Genomic DNA, 22,438 nt, shown 5'->3' on the forward strand with positions numbered 1-22,438 from the left:
TGAATATGCAGTAACTTCTTATGATTTATACATGTTTTTCTAATATTTCTTTGCCCTTTTCTTGGCAAAATTACATTTATAACTGACATACTATCATAAAAGATAAGAACTAAAACTAACAGCAATCCCTTAGTACATTTACAAAAAAGACATCATGTAAGACAGTAAGACAGATAGGCAGTACATGCTCCCTTGAAGTCAAGATCAAAACTAAGCCCTGCGCTACCAAGTCTCTCATCTTAACCAGTCTAAAAGTTGCTATTAGTGAATTTATGGGCTATAGAAGTCATGGCACCTCTTCCTTCCTGATTCCCCCGAATCAATCGTGAGTAATATTTTTACTCACTGTGAGTGAATATATCTGTTTGTGTGGTGTTTTTATGTTGCATGGAACCTGTGGTTATTCAGCAATGGGACCAATGGCTTTACGTGACTTCCGAACCACATCAAGAGTGAACTTTTATTACCAGAAATACACATCTCTAATACCTCAATAGAATGCCCAAGAATCGAACTCACGGCCACCGAGGTGGCAGGTCAAGACCATACCGATCATGCCACTGAGGCGCTTGAGTGAATCTGTCATCCACCCAAAACCTGTTATTGCTACTCATGTGAGCATATCCATCCATTAAGGGTTAAAACAACGCTTTCCCCCTAATTCATAACATTTTTCCAACTCAGTAGGCTCATCATCTACCAGTTTACCCAAGCCTGCTTAACCCTTGTTTTAGAAGTGCGTGCGTCGACACTGGTTTACCACCATAAAAAAATGTTTACCCTTAAAATTACTGGTCCATTTTCTTTTATTTAGTCATAGAAAACCTTATGTCAATATCTAGCACCATCTATTGGTGGCGTCCCAAAACATGACAATAACAAAAGAACTCAATGTTTACAGCCACCCAGCTGGGCAAGAGATGATTTGTAGTTTGTTCATTTATTCTATATAAATTGGTATGTTTTATGTATTAATGCATTTTTTTATGTTATGAATCAATACTGCTTGAAAGTAATATTTTGATAAGTTACCACAAGCTTATGTAATAGTAAAATGAAGCTGATATAATGGCCAGAACCTAAATGTTATTGTTTGGCACTTTAACTGGCCATTTAAATGTTGAGCCTTTTAATCGATCGTAGATGTACACAAATATATGAATGAGTAAACTATCTATATGTTTTTATGTTAGGCCAAACAAAGACATATACTTTTCTTCATATATATGTAAATGTATATATATTATATAAATAGAGAAACAGAGGAAGAAGAGAGAGAGAGAGAGGAGGAGGATTTGCCTAGTCGAGACATACTTTAGGTAGGCTAGGATTTGTGGACATTGTTTGGGAAACAAAACAAAAAAAAATGCATTTTAGAGGGCTAGGCTTTGTGGACATTGTTTGGGAAATGAAAAATGAGTACTGATTGATTTAGCCAGTTTATTTGGAGTGTTGAAAAGTTAGTACTGACTGAGCAATGCAAGCTAAACTCATAACACCAGTCATTATTATTTTTTTCTTGCATTTCCTGTCTTACTTTTGCTTCACATGCACAGTTGTGAGTGTCAGATTAATTTTTATTTTCAACTCTAGTTTTACAAATTTATCTAAGATAATGATTGCTTTATTTGTTTTTGTATCACTCACACAACTACTATGTAGCCTATGCTGGCTGTGTAAGTTAGCTTAGTTTTCAGCCTGGAAAAGTTTGAATACGAGTTACCATATGATCAATGGTTAGTTACCACTGATCAAACAGTAAATCTTATCTTGTACCAGTTTACATAGTTTTGCATTTATTATCTATGAAAGTTTAAAAATTTGTTAATTCTAAATTTTAGGTAGTCATGAAGCCTTCAATGAGGCAATCGAGAATTTTAAAGACAGAAGAAGATATTTTGAGGGAACTTGAAGAAATAAGAGCATCTGACAGTGAAGATGAGGATGCATTTGAGGAAATGACTGATTTATGGGAGGAGGACACTGAAGAGGATTCTGAGGCAGAAGATATAATTGAAAACATGGATTTTCAAGAGGAGGATGCTGCAGTTCTAAACACTAGTAATTACCAAAGTACTGTAGACTGGCATAAGGTGGATGATCATGTTTTAGTAAGCCCCCAAAGATTAGACAGAATTACAGATTTTACAGGTGTTCCTGGTGTGGAAGGCATAGAGAATCTTACTCCCTATGAGTGTTTTTTGAAACTGTTTCCCTTAGAAATATTTGATCTAGTGGTTATGGAAACAAATAAATATGCTGAGGAGATGATAAATATGAGGCGTCCATTACAGCGCAGATCCAGGTACAATAATTGGCAACCAGTAACAGTACAGGAAATCAAAGCATTTGTTGCTGTAGAAATAATGATGGGTATTGTGAAGAAAGCAACTTTAGCATCATACTTTGCAGATCCCTTTTGGTTATCAAGGACACCAGGTTTCAGTGAGGTGTTCACTAGAGACAGGTATCAGTTTACATTTTGCAGACAATGAGGCACACAAAAGTAATGAAAGACTTTTATAAGGTGAGGCCAATTCTAAATATTGTACAAAATTTGTATAAAAGTATTTACAGAAGAAATAAAGAAATAGCTATAGATGAAACTATGTTGAAATTCAAAGGCAGGTTGTATTTCAAACAGTATATACCCTCAAAATCAACAAGATGGGGGATAAAACTTTGGTCCCTTTGTGATGCCAAAACTAGATACCGTTTACATTTCAATGTCTATACAGGTAAAGATACAGTTACTAAACAACAACCTAGTGAGGGTGGGTTGGGTACCAAGGTTACCTTAGCATTACTTGAAGGGTTTGAAAATAAAGGCCATATAGTCTTTGTGGATAACTTTTATACTAGTGTAAAGCTTTTTAGTAAGCTAAGGGAGAGAGGTGTGGGTGCTTGTGGCACTGTTCGTGTAAATAGAAAGGGTCTGCCCAAGGAAATGGGAAGAGCTAAAATGAAAAAAGGAGAACTTCCAGTAATATGGAAAAATAATGAAAATACAATGGTAGCAGCAACATGGCAGGACACAGGCAAAGTGAACATGTCAACTGTTGGAGACTCAGGTGTGACAGAGGTAACAATAAAATAAAAAAAAGGTGATAGAATCGTACATAAACCATCTGTTCAAGCTTATTATAATAAATATAAGGGAGGAATGGACAGGTTTGATCAACTGTGTGCAACATATAACTTTAGCCAGAGGAAGAAGAAAAGGTACCAAGTTATATGGCATTTTGTTATAGAGGTGGCTTTAGTGGATGCAAAAATAGCTTATGATATCCAAAATCCTAATTAAAAACTAAGTTTGAGGAAATTCAGAGAACAAGTAGTCAATGGATTGTTGGATGGTTATTCAAAAAGGCCACTGATTGGTAAGAAGAGACTGGAGTCACCATTATCAAACAGACTCACAGGCAGGCATTTCATTGCTCAATTTGTAGACAAAAATCACAAGCCTGATTGTATTGTTTGCAGTATAAGAAGTACTGACTGCCGCTTGAAGAAAAAAGGGCAGTGCAAAAGAAGACAAACAACATATCACTGTGAAACCTGTCCTAACAAACCACCTTTGTGCATTTTGCCATGCTTCAAAGTGTACCATACTGTAAGCAAGTACAAAAAGACTTGTGAATGTTAAAAAGCTATGCAAAAACAGTGGTTAGCTGAAGTTTTGTTTTAAGAGTTTTCTAAATGGAAATACCCATTTTGTTTGAAAAGATATTTTTTCATAATATATAATACACTAAATACTTTTCAATTTCCTTCCTGTCTTTATTATCATATATAAAAGGTTCTCTCTGTTACTTTCATATAATAAAAGTTGAACTGTATAAAATAAAAGTTATATTATAAATTCTTTTCCAGTCTTTCTTTCAACACTACAAAAATTTCAAAAAAGCAATATGTAAAAGGTACCTATTTTACCAAAGAAAAGATATTTTTTGTATTAGTTATTTATCAGTAAATGGTTGCATATTTAATCCACATGCCTTTTCTTTAGTTTTAGCTCCCCCCTACAAAATGCTGGGTCAAGAATTATGTAGAATGAACTCCAAAGGTTTTTTCCTTTTTTTTACCACTTTTCTAAAAAAAAAAAAAAAAAGGATTTTTCAGGCCTTTAATTACATTTTAAGATAAAAAAATAATGTCAGATATGGAAAATATAGGCTTGTTCTTATAGCAAGAGATATATGAAGCTAACTGGAGCATTTTCATTTTTGTATGAAGTTTTATGCACCCAGGGGGAAAATTTCAAATGCATATTGAAGCAATCTAAGGGTTAATATAGTAACTCATTTTACTTGACTGGTATGTTATTATGGCTCCAATACTATTATTATAATTTCACAGGAATTTCTTAACCTCAGTGCATTTGTGTTGCTGTTTCAAAAGCTTGTGGTGGCATCATGAAGGAAGGAGGAACAAAAGCTGCCTCATAGGTTCAAAAAGGAAGAAATTAGAAGTGCAGGAGTGGTAAAGATGACCGATATGATAAAAGGGTAGAGATTGAGATGGTTTGGGAAAGTGGTAAGGATGAGTTGGGAAAGTGAAGAGGATTTGGAGCGAACCCGCCAGGGGTAGAAGGTTGAAAAGGTGGCAAAGGATTAGATGACATGATAGGGTGAGGGAGGATTTTGAGAATGGTTTAGCAGAGGATGATTCTTTCAATAAAAGTATGTAGTTGAGAAGATGCATTTAAGCAAATAACTCTTTAACTTGGGATAGAGGTGGGGATGAAGAAGGTGGTGATGTGTAAATGCTGTGTTACATTTTCAAGAGTGGCTTATATACTCACATTTTCGGTTCCCCCCCCAACTTTTGAAGATGGTTTTGTATTATATGAACGTATTTTACGCAAGATGCATTCATTAGTCTCAGCTTACCTCACATATTCAAAATTCAGCATCTCATGAATTCACATATTAAGAAAACATACTGTGTACGGTACTTCTTTCCTTTGGATGGTGATTTTCCTGAAATTGCCTCATTATAAGACTGGTTCTGGTGTTGACCATTTAAATGAAGTCACACTGTTTCGATTTTAAACATATTTCTCAGTCTTTCCTTTAGCAGCACCTCTAAAATTTTTAAAGCATACCCAAGAAACCTTATTCTTCTATGATTACTTAACTGCAGTGCATCCTTTTCCTTCATATATCATGATTTTTGAGCTCCTTTACCACTACTTTAGTTCAATCTCTTCTCTTGTCACTTTCATTCAATTTGTTACACCTACATATGACTGGATTTTCTCCTGCTTTTAACAGATATCTTTTTAAAGAACTTATTTCTTTCTTTACAAGTTTTATATAGATAATGAATTCAACCAAATCCCTTTTTAGGGGTGCTTAAATTGTACTACTGACAGGCCATTAAATTATTTTCATCTTCACAGCACAACCTACTGGGAATTATAATTAGGACAAATTAACTGGAATATTCAGGGAAGTCAGATGGTGGAAAAAGTTAAAAGATGTGTAAGGAAAGATACATACTTTTAGAGAATATGCCAGACTATTCAGTGTATGTATGAGCAAAAGAAAGGGGCTGTACCTAGAAAGGACCCAAGTCAGACTATCTGGCTAGCTGATGGGTTCTATTTTCTGGTGGTAGTGTCTCACAAGGGTAGTTGGTGTCTTGGCCTGCTGGCTACCTCTGGAAATACAGTATAAATGGAGACACATCTTTTTATACGATTGCAACCAATTACTTCTGAAATTATTTAAAATCTAATGTAAAGTATTATGGGTATAAAAAATTTGTTAATTTAAAAACAAAACATCAGATATTAAGACTTACGTATTATGAGAAGATGCTATCCAGTACTGAGACAACGATTTTGTCATATCCTGGTTAACAATGTCATGTCTTCTATCCCAAATTTGATTCTCCTTTGAAAAGAGGTACTGAAAGAACTAAAAAAAAAAGAAAAAAAAAAGAGGAATATATATCAGATTATAAGTCTGAACCAACAAGGACCAATTTTGTTACCATACAATTACAGTGATGTACTGTAATATCTTATTGAAATAGTAATTTGGCTTTAAAGAAATGTTCCACTTCATAAAAGGGATTTTGACGAAGGAAAAATCTATTTCTGGGTGATTGGCTCGTGTCGCCCTATGAAAGTAATCCTTAATATCATCTTTCTAGGTAATATATCCTAAAGTTACCAGAGAAAAAAACAAAATTAAGAAAATGTCAGTAAGACTGACTCGCTCACTCTTAAAAAAGAAGTGTCGGTATGATATAGGGGCGAGTGTGGAACACTACCACGAGACAAACACCAAATAGAACTTCCCTATCAGAATCCCCCTAACAGAGAGCCGATACCAACGGGCGATGCAGCCTCTACTACTACTACTAGAGGACGCCACGGACAGCAGCGCCCCTAGCGGTCATCCTTAATTAAAACATAAATACATCTTGTCCTGCAAGGGGGGGAAAACAAACCATAAAAAGGGGATGGGTTTCATAGGGCGACACGAGCCAATCACCCAGAAATAGATTTTTCCTTCGTCAAAATCCCTTTTCTGGGCTCAGCTCGTGTCGGCCTATGAAAGAATACCAGAGAAACAGACAAGATGGAAAAGGGAAAAATGAAAAACATATTAAAATGATGGATATAATATAAGTAAATCAAATACAGCATACAAATTAAGTACTTAAAATAACTTATTACAGTAATCAATAACAGAATGTTAGTAAACTAAAGTACTTAAATGGTAGTAACAAAATTCATAAATGCATGTAAAATAAGGAAATGTTTGAATTTACTTAATTAGAACATATAAGTACAATTATATACATACATATGTCCTACCCTAGCATAAAAATAAGGGTAGGTACACTCAATTCCATCATTAATACAATTAATACCATTAATTTAAATATATACAAACACATTGTGACTGAAGTGATCACAAATCCAATTGGAGAATTTATACAAACATATTGTGGCCTATCCTAGCATAAAAATAAGGGTAGGACCACTGAGGTACATATCAGTACAAGGGTGGTTGTCCCTAGCAAAAAAATAAGGGACAAACCACTACAACACACAACGGCTAAGGCTATGATGATGAGTAGCCTGGTGATAGGTTGAGGCATGTTGGTTGAAGTAGGTAGAAAGGAGACCTGGATTAATACTACAACTACTAAGCAGTATCAGGGGAAACTATGTTTCCCGCTGCTACTGCTGAAAACTTTAAAGATTCCAAGGATTTTAAATAATGCCGTTTAAAGACTGTCGGGGATTTCCATCCAGTATACTTTCTAAGATCCTCAAAGTTCATATGTTGAAAATAATTAATTGAGGTGGCTACTCCCCTGATATCATGTGCTTTTGGGAATGACTCAGGGTTGGCTTGTTTAATGAAGTAAAGGATTTGCTGTCTAATGCCTTTCACTGACAAAGTACCACCTTTTCTCTCATGAAGAGAGGCACCTGAGGATCTTGAAGAAGTACGCGATAGAAAGGCTCTAAGAGTTTTGATACTGGGCAGAGAGAAGGATCCTGTGGAAGTGGGATAACCTTCCAAGGAGCCCACCCTTGCAAGAGGATCCTCATTTTTGGCTAAAAAGCTACGATCCGGAGCAAGTAGAACTTCTCCTGATGGGAGGAATTCCACATGACCCGCATCCCTGGATAGAGCCGACAGTTCTGAAATTCTAGCTCCTGAGGCTAGGCTTAATAAGAATAATGTCTTCCTCAGGAGCATTATGAATGTACAAGATGAGTTGTCAGTATCTGAAGCTAGTTTGAGGACATCATTTAAGAACCATGAAACTGTAGTAGGCCTCTGAGAAGGTCTAAGTCTAGCACAGGCTTTAGGGATAGATGTGAAATAAGATTCAGTCAGATCCATCTGAAAACCTACTTGAAAGATTTTCTTCAAAGCCGATTTATGAGTGGTAATCGTGCTAGCTGCTAAACCTTTTCAAACAAGGATCTGAAAAAGGATATAGCCAAATTAACTGTCATGGTTGTAGTGTTCGATTCTCTCAAGAAAGATGCTAATTTTTTAACAGCTGAGTCATATTGTAATAATGGTTGACTCTCTATCTTATCTGATTCTAGGAAGAGAATATTCTGTGGATCAATGTCAGCATCTTTATTAGCCGCAAACTTCATGAAGTCCCATAAAGTTAGGGTCTGGAGGAGTTCCTGAGGAAGCGAACACAGTCCTCATTTGTACTGATTGTGATAGCTTGGATTGGGGATCCGTTGAGGTCGGAGACCCAATTCCAGAAGAAGAGGATACCAGTTGCTCTTGGGCCAGTCCGGTGCAATCAGAGCTACTATCCCTTTGAAAGACCTTAGTTTGCTTAGGACTTTCAAGAGAAGATTCACTGGAGGAAAAACATAAATTCTCCTCCACTGATTCCAATCCAACGACAGAGCGTCCGTATGGGCATAAGCCAAAAGTCCAGGTCCAGGTGGGGGCCACATAGCAAGGGAAGGGGCTTGTGGTTCGCTTGTGAGGCGAAGAGATCCACTTGGAGACCTGGGACTCTCAGGCTTACCCACTGGGAATGATCCGACGTCCAGGAGACTCTGATTCCAGAGGAACTGACCGGGACAGGGCGTCTGCTATCACATTTCTTACTCTGCCAGGTGAGTGGCAGGACAGATGCCATTTGTGTTTGTTTGCTAATGCAAAGATGGCTATCATGACATGATTCACATGCTTGGATTTGGACCCTCCTCTGTTGATGCAATGAACTACCACTGCACTGTCCAAAACTAGCCTTAGATGAGACTTCTTCGGGGGAAGCAGTCTCTTCAGAGTAAGAAATACTGCCATTGCTTCCAACACGTTTATGTGGAGCTGGCGAAATTGAACTGACCAAGTCCCCTGAACCTGTTTGAACTGAGAGTATCCCCCCCAAACCCGGGGGACAGGGATGCGTCCGTGTGAATGGTTAACATTGGGAGGGGATATTGAAGGGGTACTTTCTTGGCTAAGTTCTTTACTTTTGACCAAGGCCGTAGTTGGTTGCGGAGGATCTGTGGGATTACTGACAACTTGTCTCGATATTTGGAGTTTGCTTTTGACCGCCAAATTCGATTTATATCTTTCAGCCTTGCTTTTCAGAAGGATATCTGTTACCGAAGCAAACTGAAGAGACCCTAGGATTCTCTCCTGGTTTCTTCTTGACGTTTGTTTGCACTTGAGAAATTGCCTGACAGATTTTGCTATTTCCTTCCGTTTGGCTACTGGAATTGATAGATTGTGGGAGGACAAATCCCATTGGATTCCTAGCCACTGAAAACGAGATTCCGGAACAAGTCTGGATTTCGTTTTGTTTATCTGGAACCCAGATGTTCCAGAAAGTGAACTACCTTTTTGGTAGCTTTGAGACATTCCTCGACTGTTGGTGCCCAGATTAACCAATCGTCGAGGTATGCCGCTACCATGATTCCCTGAGCTCTCAATTGTTGTACAACCACTTCTGCTATCTTTGTGAATACCCTGGGGGCTACATTCAGACCGAAGGGCATCACTTTGAATGAGAATGTCTGACTTCCTAGCCTGAATCCTAGGAATGGGCGGAAGTGCCTGGCTATAGGGATATGATAGTATGCGTCTGTAAGATCGATGGAGCATGTGACGGCTCCACACGGAAGTAAGGTCCTTACTTGCGAGAGGGTAAGCATCTTGAACTTGTCGCAGCGAATGAAAGAGTTTAGCTTTGACAAGTCTAAGATTACCCTTCTTTTTGTTGAGCCTTTCTTTGGCACGCTGAATAAGCGACCTTGAAATTTTAGATGTTTGACTCTCGCAATAGCTCCTTTCTGAAGGAGTTCTTCCGCATAATCTATCAATTCCTTCGACGGTACCTGATGGAATGATTTGATTGGAGGAGGATCTTGGATCCAGCTCCAGCCTAATCCCTTGGACACTATGCTCTGTGCCCAACTGCTGAACCCCCACCTGTGGCGGAAGCAGGCAACAGCCTCCCTCCTACCTGGGGAGCCATCATTGCTGATGGGCGGGTTGGCCACCACGCCCTCCTCTGAACTGCTTACTCCTTGTGCCCCTTCCTGCGCCACGGTGACGAAAGTAACCTCTCGCCCTACCCCTCGGTTGAGAGTAGCCTTGAGCTTCATAAGCAGGGTTAAAGGCAGGCGAGATAGCATAGGAAGTCGAAGGTTGCGATTGCTGGGGCACCAGGAGGAAAGGCTGAGTTTGCTTAGATGATGCAGGTTGTCCTTGTTGGGTGACTGGGACTTGCTGCACAAACTGCTGCTGATGCTGGAGTTTTTTATATGGCTGGAAACCTCCTACCCACCTTCTTTGGTTTCTTGCCAGCAGTGGGAACGGATTCCTGTTTCCTCTTAGAGGAAATACCCCACCTAGCTCTAAGGCTCTGGTTGAGTCTAGCAGCTTCGTGGGTGGGGGACTTCGTTCACTGCTGACTCAGGGAAGAGATCCGCTCCCCACAATGCTGGCAGTCAAGAGTCTATTAGGCTCGTGCCTGATGGTGCACTCTTGAAGAACATGCTTCCGACAGTTCTTCCTGGCTTGGAAGAAGTCAAAAGCGTCTAACAGAACCGTCTGAAATTGTGATTTTGCCAGGATTTTGAATAGCGGTTCGTTCGCGTAAGACAGCGCAGCCATTTCCGTGACAATGAGGGAGTTAAGGGACCTGCCAAACCTAGTTCGCGCATCGAACTCTGCCTGGATTAGGGAGTCCGGCAGCCTAGGTAACTTCTCACCGAACTGGTCCATAGCGCAGTCCGGCTTGAGTTTACCCTGCGTGAAAGTAGCTGGCAGGTTTTCCCATAACTCTCCGAAGGCGGGAAAGAGTGGAGAAGTGGACTCCGACTCTCTCAACTGTGGAACGGGCTCATCCTTGAGGACTGCCTGAAGAGCCTTCTCCACCAATTTCGTGGCGAACGGAAGAGAGACCTCCTCTTCCGTGGCGAAAATAGTGAAGGGGCTCTTATAGGCCTGGAGTTTAGTATTAGTACACTCCCAGTCCTCAAGGCAGTGAACCCATTCCCGTTGGGCGTGATCTCTACTGTAGAGGTACTGACTCCTTCGAGATCTTGTCCTCCTCCCTTGTGAGAGGCCGTTTGGCGTCAGACCTAGCATACCCGATGAAAGGCTGTGACAGACCCGGAGGATAGAACTCGAAGTCCTCAATCCTTCGAGTGCCAAACTCCGGGATCGAAATCATCCCGTCCTTAAAGGGAGCGTAGGCCGCTACTCTCCATGGATTCTCCATAGAGAAAGCTGGCAAGGAGTCGTAAGACGGGAGTTGGAGAATCCCCGTGCTAGAAGCAGGGGATACTGGGGGAGGAGCCTGGGATAGCCCAGCCATCCGATCCTCATTCTCTCTTACTCTATTCGAGAGTTCCTGGACCGTCTGTCCAGTTTGAGACAGAGTGCTCGACAATTGTGCGAACATCTGCTCAAAACGTGTTCCCCAAGCTGAGATTTGGGAACCAACCATCACTCCTACCTGCTCCATCACTCCTGGTGAGACAGGAGAAGGAACGCAGGAGCTGGTGCTTGCCACCCCTGCCGGCATAGCCGGAGAGGGGGCAGCGGAGGCGGGAGAAGGCAACGACTCGGAGGTAGCGCGAGCTTTCTCCTTCGAAGCCTTGCCTCTAGAGCTCTTCGACTGGGAAGAGTTTGGCTTAGCCTTCACCGCGTCGGCGTAAGAAGTCGATGACTTCCTAGCCGAAGAAGACGAAGACGACTTCCTAGAAGTCGTCTTAGACAAGGTCTTCGGTTCTCTCTTTCCCTTCTCCTTAGGAGGTACAGAGAGAGCGGGAGTGCGGCTAGGGATCTCGGATCCCGGAAAGCCTTGGAAAGAGGCGGAAGAAGAAGGGACAGGAGAAGATCCAGGAGCGCCCAAGGAAAGACCTTGGGCGCCCGACAAACCTACCTCAACCAACAAACCCTCACTCACTACCGCCATCGGCTCAAGATTCAGGTCCAGGCCGGCGACGTCCGGAACTGACTCCTGGGCGGCTACGACCCCTAACGACTGCTGGAGTTCTTGCTGGATGGCGGCTATCACGGGGGCGGCGGACAAGGGGTCGACGTAGCCCGTCGACTTGCCCGCAGGGAAGATCTGGATGGCCAGCTTTCTATCCAATATGTAGGGCTGGCCCTTGGCGGCGTTCTTCCCAAAGCCGCCCACACGCTTTCAGGGTGGGTGGCGAGGGCGACTTCCCTCACACCGCTAGCCTGAAAGAAAGGCTGAATTAGCTACCAATTGCGGACAGAGTTAACAAATTTACGAACTAAAAGTGTTAGTAAATTGATAAATAACCTCATAATGGTCTTACCCCACCAACCAGCTGATCGACCAGGTCGTAGCATATAGTGCAGGCCTCGGGATGCCAGACGATAGACTGTGAACAAGGTGGCACATGGGGCGTGAGACCTGCACTCGTCATGTCCGCAGGGGTCGTGCAGCGTCGCATTTACAAGCGAGGACCTGGCAGTTGGTAGCCTGTAAGTGAAACGTACATGAGTACAAAGTAAACACTTACAGCCTAACATATGCTCCGCTGGTGCCGGAGCGATAAAGTTAGATAAAACCAGAGCCCTGCTAAAATACGTGTGGTAACCATGTTGGAAGAAAGGCTATGGCTCCGCCAGTGGCGGAGGCACAAGAATCAACCAACTAGGAGTGGTGGTAATGGAAACCACAACGGATAATGGCGGGGATGGTTGATTAACATATTATAATACACAATTCATTGTAAAATATCTTAAATTAGGGTATATATCCTTAACATAGTATAGTAACAACATAAAACCAACTTCTCTCCACCCGTCTACTAGAAGAGTGCGTAGGTAAGGGTAAGCTCCCTTCCGGTAGCGGGGGAGAGATATAAGGATATAGTAGGCAAGCAATCGACCATCCATAGCACCCACCCTGCCCGCTAGCGGAGCCAATATCCTATAACCAAAGGGGCCCCGGCTGCGACGGAAGGCTCCTTTCAATATCGTAAGAAGAGGTGGCTGAGTAATGGTAGGGGGGGAAGGAGGTCCCGGTGAAACGCGGCGGGAGCGAGGAAAAGGGGGAAGGGATGGCCTACTCCTCCCCACCTCACCAACTACCCGTATGGAGACCCGGTACCTCATAGTGGTCGCCCTATACCCCTGCTGGCGGACCCCCCGGCACCTCCGGAATGTGAGAGAAGGCTATGAGGTTGTTATGACAACCAAGGGGTCCCCCAGCTCCTCCCTACATCAGAGAGGGAGGGAAGGGGCAGGGTAAGGTGCTATGGAACACGTGACCACCGGTGGCCTAAGCCGCGATCAACACAACCGTGGTAGGGCCACGTGAACCAAGCTGTACCAATACATGGAACAAGCACCTAGGCTAGCCTAACACCCTAAATAATAATAATAAAATACATCGAAAGGTGGAAGAGACACTTTTAGTAAAAGAGAAAGAAGCCCAGGAGGAGGCAAACTATTCCAAGAAACAGGAGCCTACTCGGAGCCAGCGATAGCCGATGTAGAGCAAGAGCCGGGATGCTGGGCCAGAATAAAAATAATAATAATAGCCCTAAATACCAAGCTAAGAGAATGGTAAGAGGGCTAAACTAGCTAAAACTCGATGTAAAACAATGAACGTGATAAGGTAAGCCCATAAGGTATAAGAAAGTCCCAGTATGGAAGACCGGGAATTCTTACGAGGCAGCATGGCCGCCACGAGACAACCGGGGAACGTATATGACCTATAAAAAGGAAAAATACTGGTACCCGGAAGAAAAATAAAAAACTGTGATAAAATATTACTTATGAGTTACTTAACTTAGCCGTGGCAATTGCTGAGCGTTCCATCGTAGAATACGAGATAAATCCTGAGAAAATATAGCACAAGAAAAATCTGCGACTAGACGCTGGTGCTAAAAATTAAGGATGACCGCTAGGGGCGCTGCTGTCCGTGGCGTCCTCTAGTAGTAGTAGTAGAGGCTGCATCGCCCGTTGGTATCGGCTCTCTGTTAGGGGGATTCTGATAGGGAAGAAGTTCTATTTGGTGTTTGTCTCGTGGTAGTGTTCCACACTCGCCCCTATATCATACCGACACTTCTTTTTAAGAGTGAGCGAGTCAGTCTTACTGACATTTTCTTAATTTTGTTTTTTCTCTGGTAATTTTAGGATAATATTACCTAGAAAGATGATATTAAGGATTACTTTCATAGGCCGACACGAGCTGAGCCCAGAAAATATTCAATACTTTTCTGGCTTTTAAAATTTAAAACAAATCAATTATTCAATATTCTTTATGCTGTATGTATTCAAGTACCTCTTCAATATAAAAATATGGATCCCTAACATCTCTCTCTGGATCCTGTACAAACTTCTTAATGATGCTGTCAGCATAGTATTCATCCTCTTTTTGTTGTTCAATTAAAAAAGTCTCGAATTCCCGGAGAGACACAGTTTTCATGTCACTGCTATACCTGTCTAATAGGTTCTCATTTTCATTCTCACCAACGAAAAGAAGTTTCTGAAAAATAAAGATTACAGGTAGTACAAGATATAGCTAAATGCAACACATCATTAAAATCTAGCATCATACATTTCACTAAACATTGTTTACTTCTATTACCATTAACAATATGGAATAGTTCACCCGGACCATTAACATTCTTAAAACTGATGAATCTTACTTAAAATTCTTAAAACTTTATGACAGGAAAAATTGATAGTGTTAAAGATTCTAAGCTGTATTACAAAGTTTGTTTACAAGACTTGGTTATCTGATGTTGGGTAAGAATTGGCTCGTTACATAAAAGGAGCTGAAACGTAAGTAAAATACCTAGAGATCAAATATAGTGTCACTAACTTGACAACAGGATAATATTAGCAATGTTTCATGTATATATGAAAATTGATTTCCAAACAATGGTCACGGAAATTCATGGGGCATCTTATAAAGTAAGAAAAAAGTGTACAGTGGTCCCCCCATATTCGCGTTCTCCGGATTCGCGGACTCACACATTCACGGATTTTTCTTTGGAACCTATCTAGAAATTATTCGCGGACGGACTCGCCCATTCGCGGAATTTTCCGACAAAAATAATCACTAATTAGTGTATTTTGATGTTTATTTTCATGACTAAATACATTTTTATGATACAAAAATGATTTACTAATTTTCAAATATTAATTTTGATTAATACTGCATTAGTAAGTTTAATAAGTTTAAATGATATCACATGTATGTTTTTTTGTATGATAAATAAATGATTTACTATTTTCAATTAATATTAATTTATACAGAAATAATATCAATTCATTAAAGAAAATACCATAGTGAATTAGTAAGATTTTAGCTTAGAAAATTGAAAAAATTATGGAAGGATGAAGGAAATCCCAGTCTTCTTTAACTCCAGGTATTGAAACTGTCATACGTATCAAGTTAAGTGACAGGAGGGGAAAGGAGCTGTTGTGCTGTTGACACTCTCTCTCTCTCTCTCTCTCTCTCTCTCTCTCTCTCTCTCTCTCTCTCTCTCTCTCTCTCTCTCTCTCTCATTTACTGAGACTCGAGATTTTTTTATAGTACTTGTACTATATGTTTTTAATACTTTCAAATAATAATAATAATAATAATAATAATAATAATAATAATAATAATAATAATAATAATAATAATAATAATAATAATAACAATAATAAAATTAATAATAATGGCGCCGTGGAGGAGTGGGTTAGGTCGTCAATGGACTTAAGTCAAGTTAAGCAACATTGGGGCTGGTCAGTCGTTGGATGGGTGACCGCTCTCCTCGTCGTTGATTCCTTGGGAAAGGATCTTTACCATAATTTCCTCAGTCTACTCAGCTGTAAATGAGTACCTATCCCTGATGGGGTAGGGTCCAGCTATGGGTTAAATAGCAAAACTCAGCAATGATGGAAAGAAATGAAGGAATAAACGACAACGACATAAATGGAACCTCTGGCAACAGAGGAGCTTCGTCCGGCAACCAGGTATTCAACCCAATTGAAGGGGAAGACGGCCAGGTACTTGGAGGTCGTCATCCAGCAACTGATCACCACAATGACAGTAATCAACAGCCTGAGATTGGAGCTACAGAAGAAAAAAGGAAGAAATGGACAAGAGAAGAAAATAAGGAAATATGGAGATGCTACATCAGAAGCAACCCGACGGAGAGAAGATATAGAAGAAGATTGGTCAACATCTGGAATAAGAGGAATAACACCCCCCAAACAGAGCAGAGGCTGGCAGACCAAGTAAGGAACATAAAGAAAAAGAACTGGCTCTCCCCAACAGAAAGAGAAGAACTGGAAAGGGAAATGTCACACAACAACAAATTACACGAAGACGAACTGAGAGACGATGCCACAGAAGACGACAGGGAGGATGAGGTATCAAACAACGACACACGAAGAAACATCGACGAAGTAACAGAGAGGACGGAATGGGTAGAAAAGATTAGACAATGGATGGAGCCAGATACAGAGAGAAACAAAGATCCCCTCCAAGAAAGCCTACACACCAAGAAATTAAGAATGGAGAAAACAAGTGAGGTCAATGAAATAATGGGCATAATACACACCACCAGTATCACAGAAACAAATAACTTGACATATGCAGGAGCAAGATTAGTAGCAGAACTGATGGGGATTCGAACACCAACACCACCAACCCAACAGAAACCAAAACAGCAACCTCCTTGGAAAAGGCGCCTGGAAAAGCAAATCATGGTGATGAGATCTGACTTGAGTAAACTGAAAGAGATGGCAGATAAAAGGCTAAGAAGCAAGAAAACAAGGGAGGAACTCAACGAGAAATACAAAGTACAAGAGAGGGGACTAACAAAAACACATAGAAGATGTAAAACAAAGGCTTAAGGCTAAAGCACATAAGATCCAACGGTACACGAACAGGAATAAGGGATACCAACAGAACAAACTATTCGAACCAACCAGAAAGACTATACAGCCAACTAAGAGGGGAAGACAACCACCCAGAAATTCCTGAAGACGAACCAAGTAAGAGACTCTGGGAAAACATATGGAGCAATCCGGTATCACGCAACAAACATGCAACATGGCTCCAGGAAGTCAAGGAAGAAGAAACAGGGAGAATAAAACAAAGATTCACAGAGATCACGACAGACACATCAGACACCAACTAAAGAAAAATGCCAAACTGGAAAAGCCCCAGGTCACGATGAAGTCCATGGATACTGGCTCAAAAACTTCAAAGCCCTACACCCACGAATAGCAGAACAACTCCAGCATTGTATCTCAAATCACCATGCACCAAAACGGATGACCACAGGAAGAACATCCTTAGTACAAAAAGACAAGAGTAAGGGAAATATAGCCAGTAACTACAGGCCTATCACCTGCCTACCAATAATGTGGAAGTTACTAACAGGTATCATCAGTGAAAGGCTATACAACTACCTAGAGACAAACACCATCCCCCACCAACAGAAAGGCTGCAGAAGGAAGTGTAGGGGATAAAAAGACCAGCTCCTGATAGACAAAATGGTAATGAAGAACAGTAGGAGAAGGAAAACCAACCTAAGCATGGCATGGATAGACTATAAGAAAGCCTTCGACATGATACCACACACATGGCTAATAGAATGCCTGAAAATATATGGGACAGAGGAAAACACCATCAGCTTCCTCAAAAATACAATGCGCAACTGGAATACAATACTTACAAGCTCTGGAATAAGACTAGCAGAGGTTAATATCAGGAGAGGGCTCTTCCAGGGCGACTCACTGTCCCACTACTCTTCGTAGTAGCCATGATTCCCATGACAAAAAGTACTACAGAGATGGATGCCGGGTACCAACTCAAGAAAAGAGGCAACAGAATCACCATCTGATGTTCATAGGACGACATCAAGCTGTATGGTAAGAGCATCAAGGAAATAGATACCCTAATCCAGACTGTAAGGATTGTATCTGGGGACATCAGGATGGTGTTTGGAATAGAAAAATGCGCCTTAGTCATCATACAAAAGGGCAAAGTAACGAGAACTGAAGGGATAAAGCTACCAGATGGGAGCAACATCAAACACATAGATGAGACAGGATACAAATACCTGGGAATAATGGAAGGAGGGGAAATAAAACACCAAGAGATGAAGGACACGATCAGGAAAGAATATATGCAGAGACTCAAGGCGATATTCAAGTCAAAACTCAACGCCGGAAATATGATAAAAGCTATAAACACATGGGCAGTGCCAGTAATCAGATACAGCGCAGGAATAGTGGAATGGACGAAGGCAGAACTCGGCAGCATAGATCAGAAAACCAGGAAACATATGACAATACACAAAGCACTACACCCAAGAGCAAATACGGACAGACTATACATAACACAAAAGAAAGGAGGGAGAGGACTACTAAGTATAGAGGACTGTGTCAACATCGAAAACAGAGCACTGGGGCAATATCTGAAAACCAGTGAAGACGAGTGGCTAAAGAGTGCATGGGAAGAAGGACTAATAAAAGTAGACGAGGACCCAGAAATATACAGAGACAGGAGAATGACAGACAGAACAGAGGACTGGCACATAACCAATGCACGGACAATACATGAGACAGACTAAAGAACTAGCCAGCGATGACACATGGCAATGGCTACAGAGGGGAGAGCTAAAGAAGGAAACTGAAGGAATGATAACAGCGGCACAAGATCAGGCCCTAAGAACCAGATATGTTCAAAGGACGATAGACGGAAATAACATCTCTCCCATATGTAGGAAGTGCAATACGAAAAATGAAACCATAAACCACATAGCAAGCGAATGCCCGGCACTTGCACAGAACCAGTACAAAAAGAGGCATGATTCAGTGGCAAAAGCCCTCCACTGGAGCCTGTGCAAGAAACATCAGCTACCTTGCAGTGATAAGTGGTACGAGCACCAACCTGAGGGAGTGATAGAAAACGATCACGCAAAGATCCTCTGGGATTATGGTATCAGGACGGATAGGGTGATACGTGCAAACAGACCAGACGTGACGTTGATTGACAAAGTCAAGAAGAAAGTATCACTCATTGATGTCGCAATACCATGGGACACCAGAGTTGAAGAGAAAGAGAGGGAAAAAATGGATAAGTATCAAGATCTGAAAATAGAAATTAGAAGGATATGGGATATGCCAGTGGAAATCGTACCCATAATCATAGGAGCACTAGGCACGATCCCAAGTTCCCTGAAAAGGAATCTAGAAAAAACTAGAGGCTGAAAATATCCCAGGACTCATGGCAGAAGAGTGTGATCTAGAAACGGCACACATAGTAAGGAGAGTGATGGACTCCTAAGGAGGCAGGATGCAACCCGGAACCCCACACTATAAATACCACCCAGTCGAATTGGAGGACTGTGATAGAGCAAAAAAAAAAAAAAGAAAAAAAAAAAAAATAATAATAATAATAATAATAATAAGTTAAGCAACATTGAGGCTGGTCAGTCGTTGGATGGGTGACCGCTCTCCTCGTCGTTGATTCCTTGGGAAAGGATCTTTACCATAATTTCCTCAGTCTACTCAGCTGTAAATGAGTACCTATCCCTGATGGGGTAGGTCCAGCTAGGGGTTAAATAGCAAAAACTCAGCCAATGATGGAAAGAAATGAAGGAATAAACGACAACGACATAAATGGAACCTCTGGCAACAGAGGAGCTTCATCCGGCAACCAGGTATTCAACCCAATTGAAGGGGAAGACGGTCAGGTACTTGGAGGTCGTCATCCAGCAACTGATCACCACAACGACAGTAATCAACAGCCTGAGATTGGAGCTACAGAAGCAAAAACGAAGAAAAGGACAAGAGAAGAAAATAAGGAAATATGGAGATGCTACATCAGAAGCAACCCAACGGAGAGAAGATATAGAAGAAGATTGGTCAACATCTGGAATGAGAGGAATAACACCCCCCAAAACCGAGCAGAGGCTGGCAGACCAAGTAAGGAAAATAAAGAAAAAGAACTGGCTCGCCCCAACAGAAAGAGAAGAACTGGAAAGGGAAATGTCACACGACAACGAATTACACGAAGACGAACTGAGAGCGATGCCACAGAAGACGACAGGGAGGATGAGGTATCAAACAACGACACACAAAGAAACACCGACGAAGTAACAGAGAGGACGGAATGGGTAGAAAAGATTAGACAATGGATGGAGCCAGATACAGAGAGAACAAAGATCCCCTCCATGAAAGCCTACAACACCAAGAAATTAAGGGAGAAAACAAGTGAGGTCAATGAAATAGTGGGCATAATACACACCACCAGTATCACGGAAACAAATAACTTGGCATATGCAGGAGCAAGATTTGTAGTAGAACTGATGGGGATTCGAACACCAACACCACCAGCACAACCAACCCAACAGAAACCAAAACAGCAACCTACTTGGAAAAGGCGCCTGGAAAAGCAAATCATGGTGATGAGATCTGACTTGAGTAAACTGAAAGAGATGGGAGAAAAAAGGCTAAGAAGCAAGAAAACAAGGTAGGAACTCAACGAGAAATACAAAGTACAAGAGAGGGGACTAAACAACACAATAGAAGATGTAAAACAGAGGCTTAAGGCCAAAGCACATAAGATCCAACGGTACATGAACAGGAATAAGGGATACCAACAGAACAAAATATTCGGAACCATCCAGAAAAGACTATACAGCCAACTAAGAGGGAAGACAACCACCCAGAAATTCCTGAAGCCGAACCAAGTAAGAGACTCTGGGAAAACATATGGAGCAATCCCGGTATCACGCAACAAACATGCAACTGGCTCCAGGAAGTCAAGAAGAAGAAACAGGAAGAATAAAACAAAGATTCACAGAGATCACGACAGACACAGTCAGACACCAACTAAAGAAAATGCCAAACTGAAAGCCCAGGTCCCGATGAAGTCCATGATACTGGCTCAAAAACTTCAAGGCCCTCACCCACGAATAGCAGAACAACTCCAGCATTGTATCTCAAATCACCATGCACCAAAATGGATGACCACAGGAAGAACTCCTTAGGTTACAAAAAGACAAGAGTAAGGGAAATATAGCCAGTAAACTACAGGCCTATCAAACCTGCCTACCATAAGTGGAGTTACTAACAGGTATCATCAGTGAAAGGCGATACAACTACCTAGAGGAAACAAACACCATCTCCCACCAACAGAAAGGCTGCAGAAGGAAGTGTAGGGGATAAAAAGACCAGCTCCTGATAGACAAAATTGTAATGAAGAACAGTAGAAGAAAAACCAACCTAAGCATGGCATGGATAGACTATAAGAAAGCCTTCGACATGATACCACACACATGGCTAATAGAATGCCTGAAAATATATGGGGCAGAGGAAAACACCATCAGCTTCCTCAAAAATACAATGCGCAACTGGAATACAATACTTACAAGCTCTGGAATAAGACTAGCAGAGGTTAATATCAGGAGAGGGATCTTCCAGGGCGATTCACTGGCCACACTACTCTTCGTAGTAGCCATGATTCCCATGACAAAAGTACTACAGAAGATGGATGCTCGGTACCAACTCAAGAAAAGAGGCAACAGAATCAACCGTCTGATGTTCATGGACGACATCAAGCTGTATGGTAAGAGCATCAAGGAAATATATACCCTAATCCAGACTGTAAAGATTGTATCTGGGGACATCAGGATGGAGTTTGGAATAGAAAAATGCACCTTAGTCAACATACAAAAAGGCAAAGTAACGAGAACCTGAAGGGAGGGGTAAAGCTACCAGATGGGAGCAACATCAAACACATAGATGAGACAGGATACAAATACCTGGGAATAATGGAAGGAGGGATATAAAACACCAAGAGATGAAGGACACGATCAGGAAAGAATATATGCAGAGACTCAAGGCGATACTCAAGTCAAAACTCAACGCCGGAAATATGATAAAAGCCATAAACACATGGGCAGTGCCAGTAATCAGATACAGCGCAGGAATAGTGGAATGGACGAAGGCAGAACTCAGTAGCATAGATCAGAAAAAAAACCAGGAAAACATATGACAATACACAAAGCACTACACCCAAGAGCAAATACGGACAGACTATACATAACACGAAAGGAAGGAGGGAGAGGACTACTAAATATAGAGGACTGCATCAACATCGAGAACAGAGCACTGGGCCAATATCTGAAAACCAGTGAAGACGAGTGGCTAAAGAGTGCATGGGAAGAAGGACTAATAAAAGTAGACGAGGACCCAGAAATATACAGAGACAGGAGAATGACAGGCAGAACAGAGGACTGGCACAACAAACCAATGCACGGACAATACATGAGACAGACTAAAGAACTAGCCAGCGATGACACATGGCAATGGCTACAGAGAGGAGAGGTAAAGAAGGAAACTGAAGGAATGATAAACAGCGGCACAGATTCAGGCCCTAAGAACCAGATATGTTCAAAAAACGATAGACG

The 22,438-nt window shown here is 41.4% G+C and overlaps 1 protein-coding gene across 1 annotated transcript in view; it reads right to left on the minus strand.

Moving 5' to 3' along the window:
• The window catches only part of LOC135220808 (1-phosphatidylinositol 4,5-bisphosphate phosphodiesterase gamma-1-like), a 511,068-nt gene that overhangs the window by 337,592 nt on the left and 151,038 nt on the right, over positions 1–22,438 (minus strand). Inside the window, exons 6-7 of the mRNA XM_064258319.1 lie at positions 14,296–14,499; positions 5,809–5,924 (exon numbers count right to left, since the gene is read on the minus strand). Of these exons, the coding sequence (XP_064114389.1) occupies positions 5,809–5,924; positions 14,296–14,499 (320 nt within the window). The remainder of the gene's footprint in view (positions 1–5,808; positions 5,925–14,295; positions 14,500–22,438) is intronic.

Source organism: Macrobrachium nipponense, chromosome 2 (genome assembly GCF_015104395.2).
Source record: "Macrobrachium nipponense isolate FS-2020 chromosome 2, ASM1510439v2, whole genome shotgun sequence".
NCBI classification, from domain to species: Eukaryota; Metazoa; Arthropoda; class Malacostraca; order Decapoda; family Palaemonidae; genus Macrobrachium; species Macrobrachium nipponense.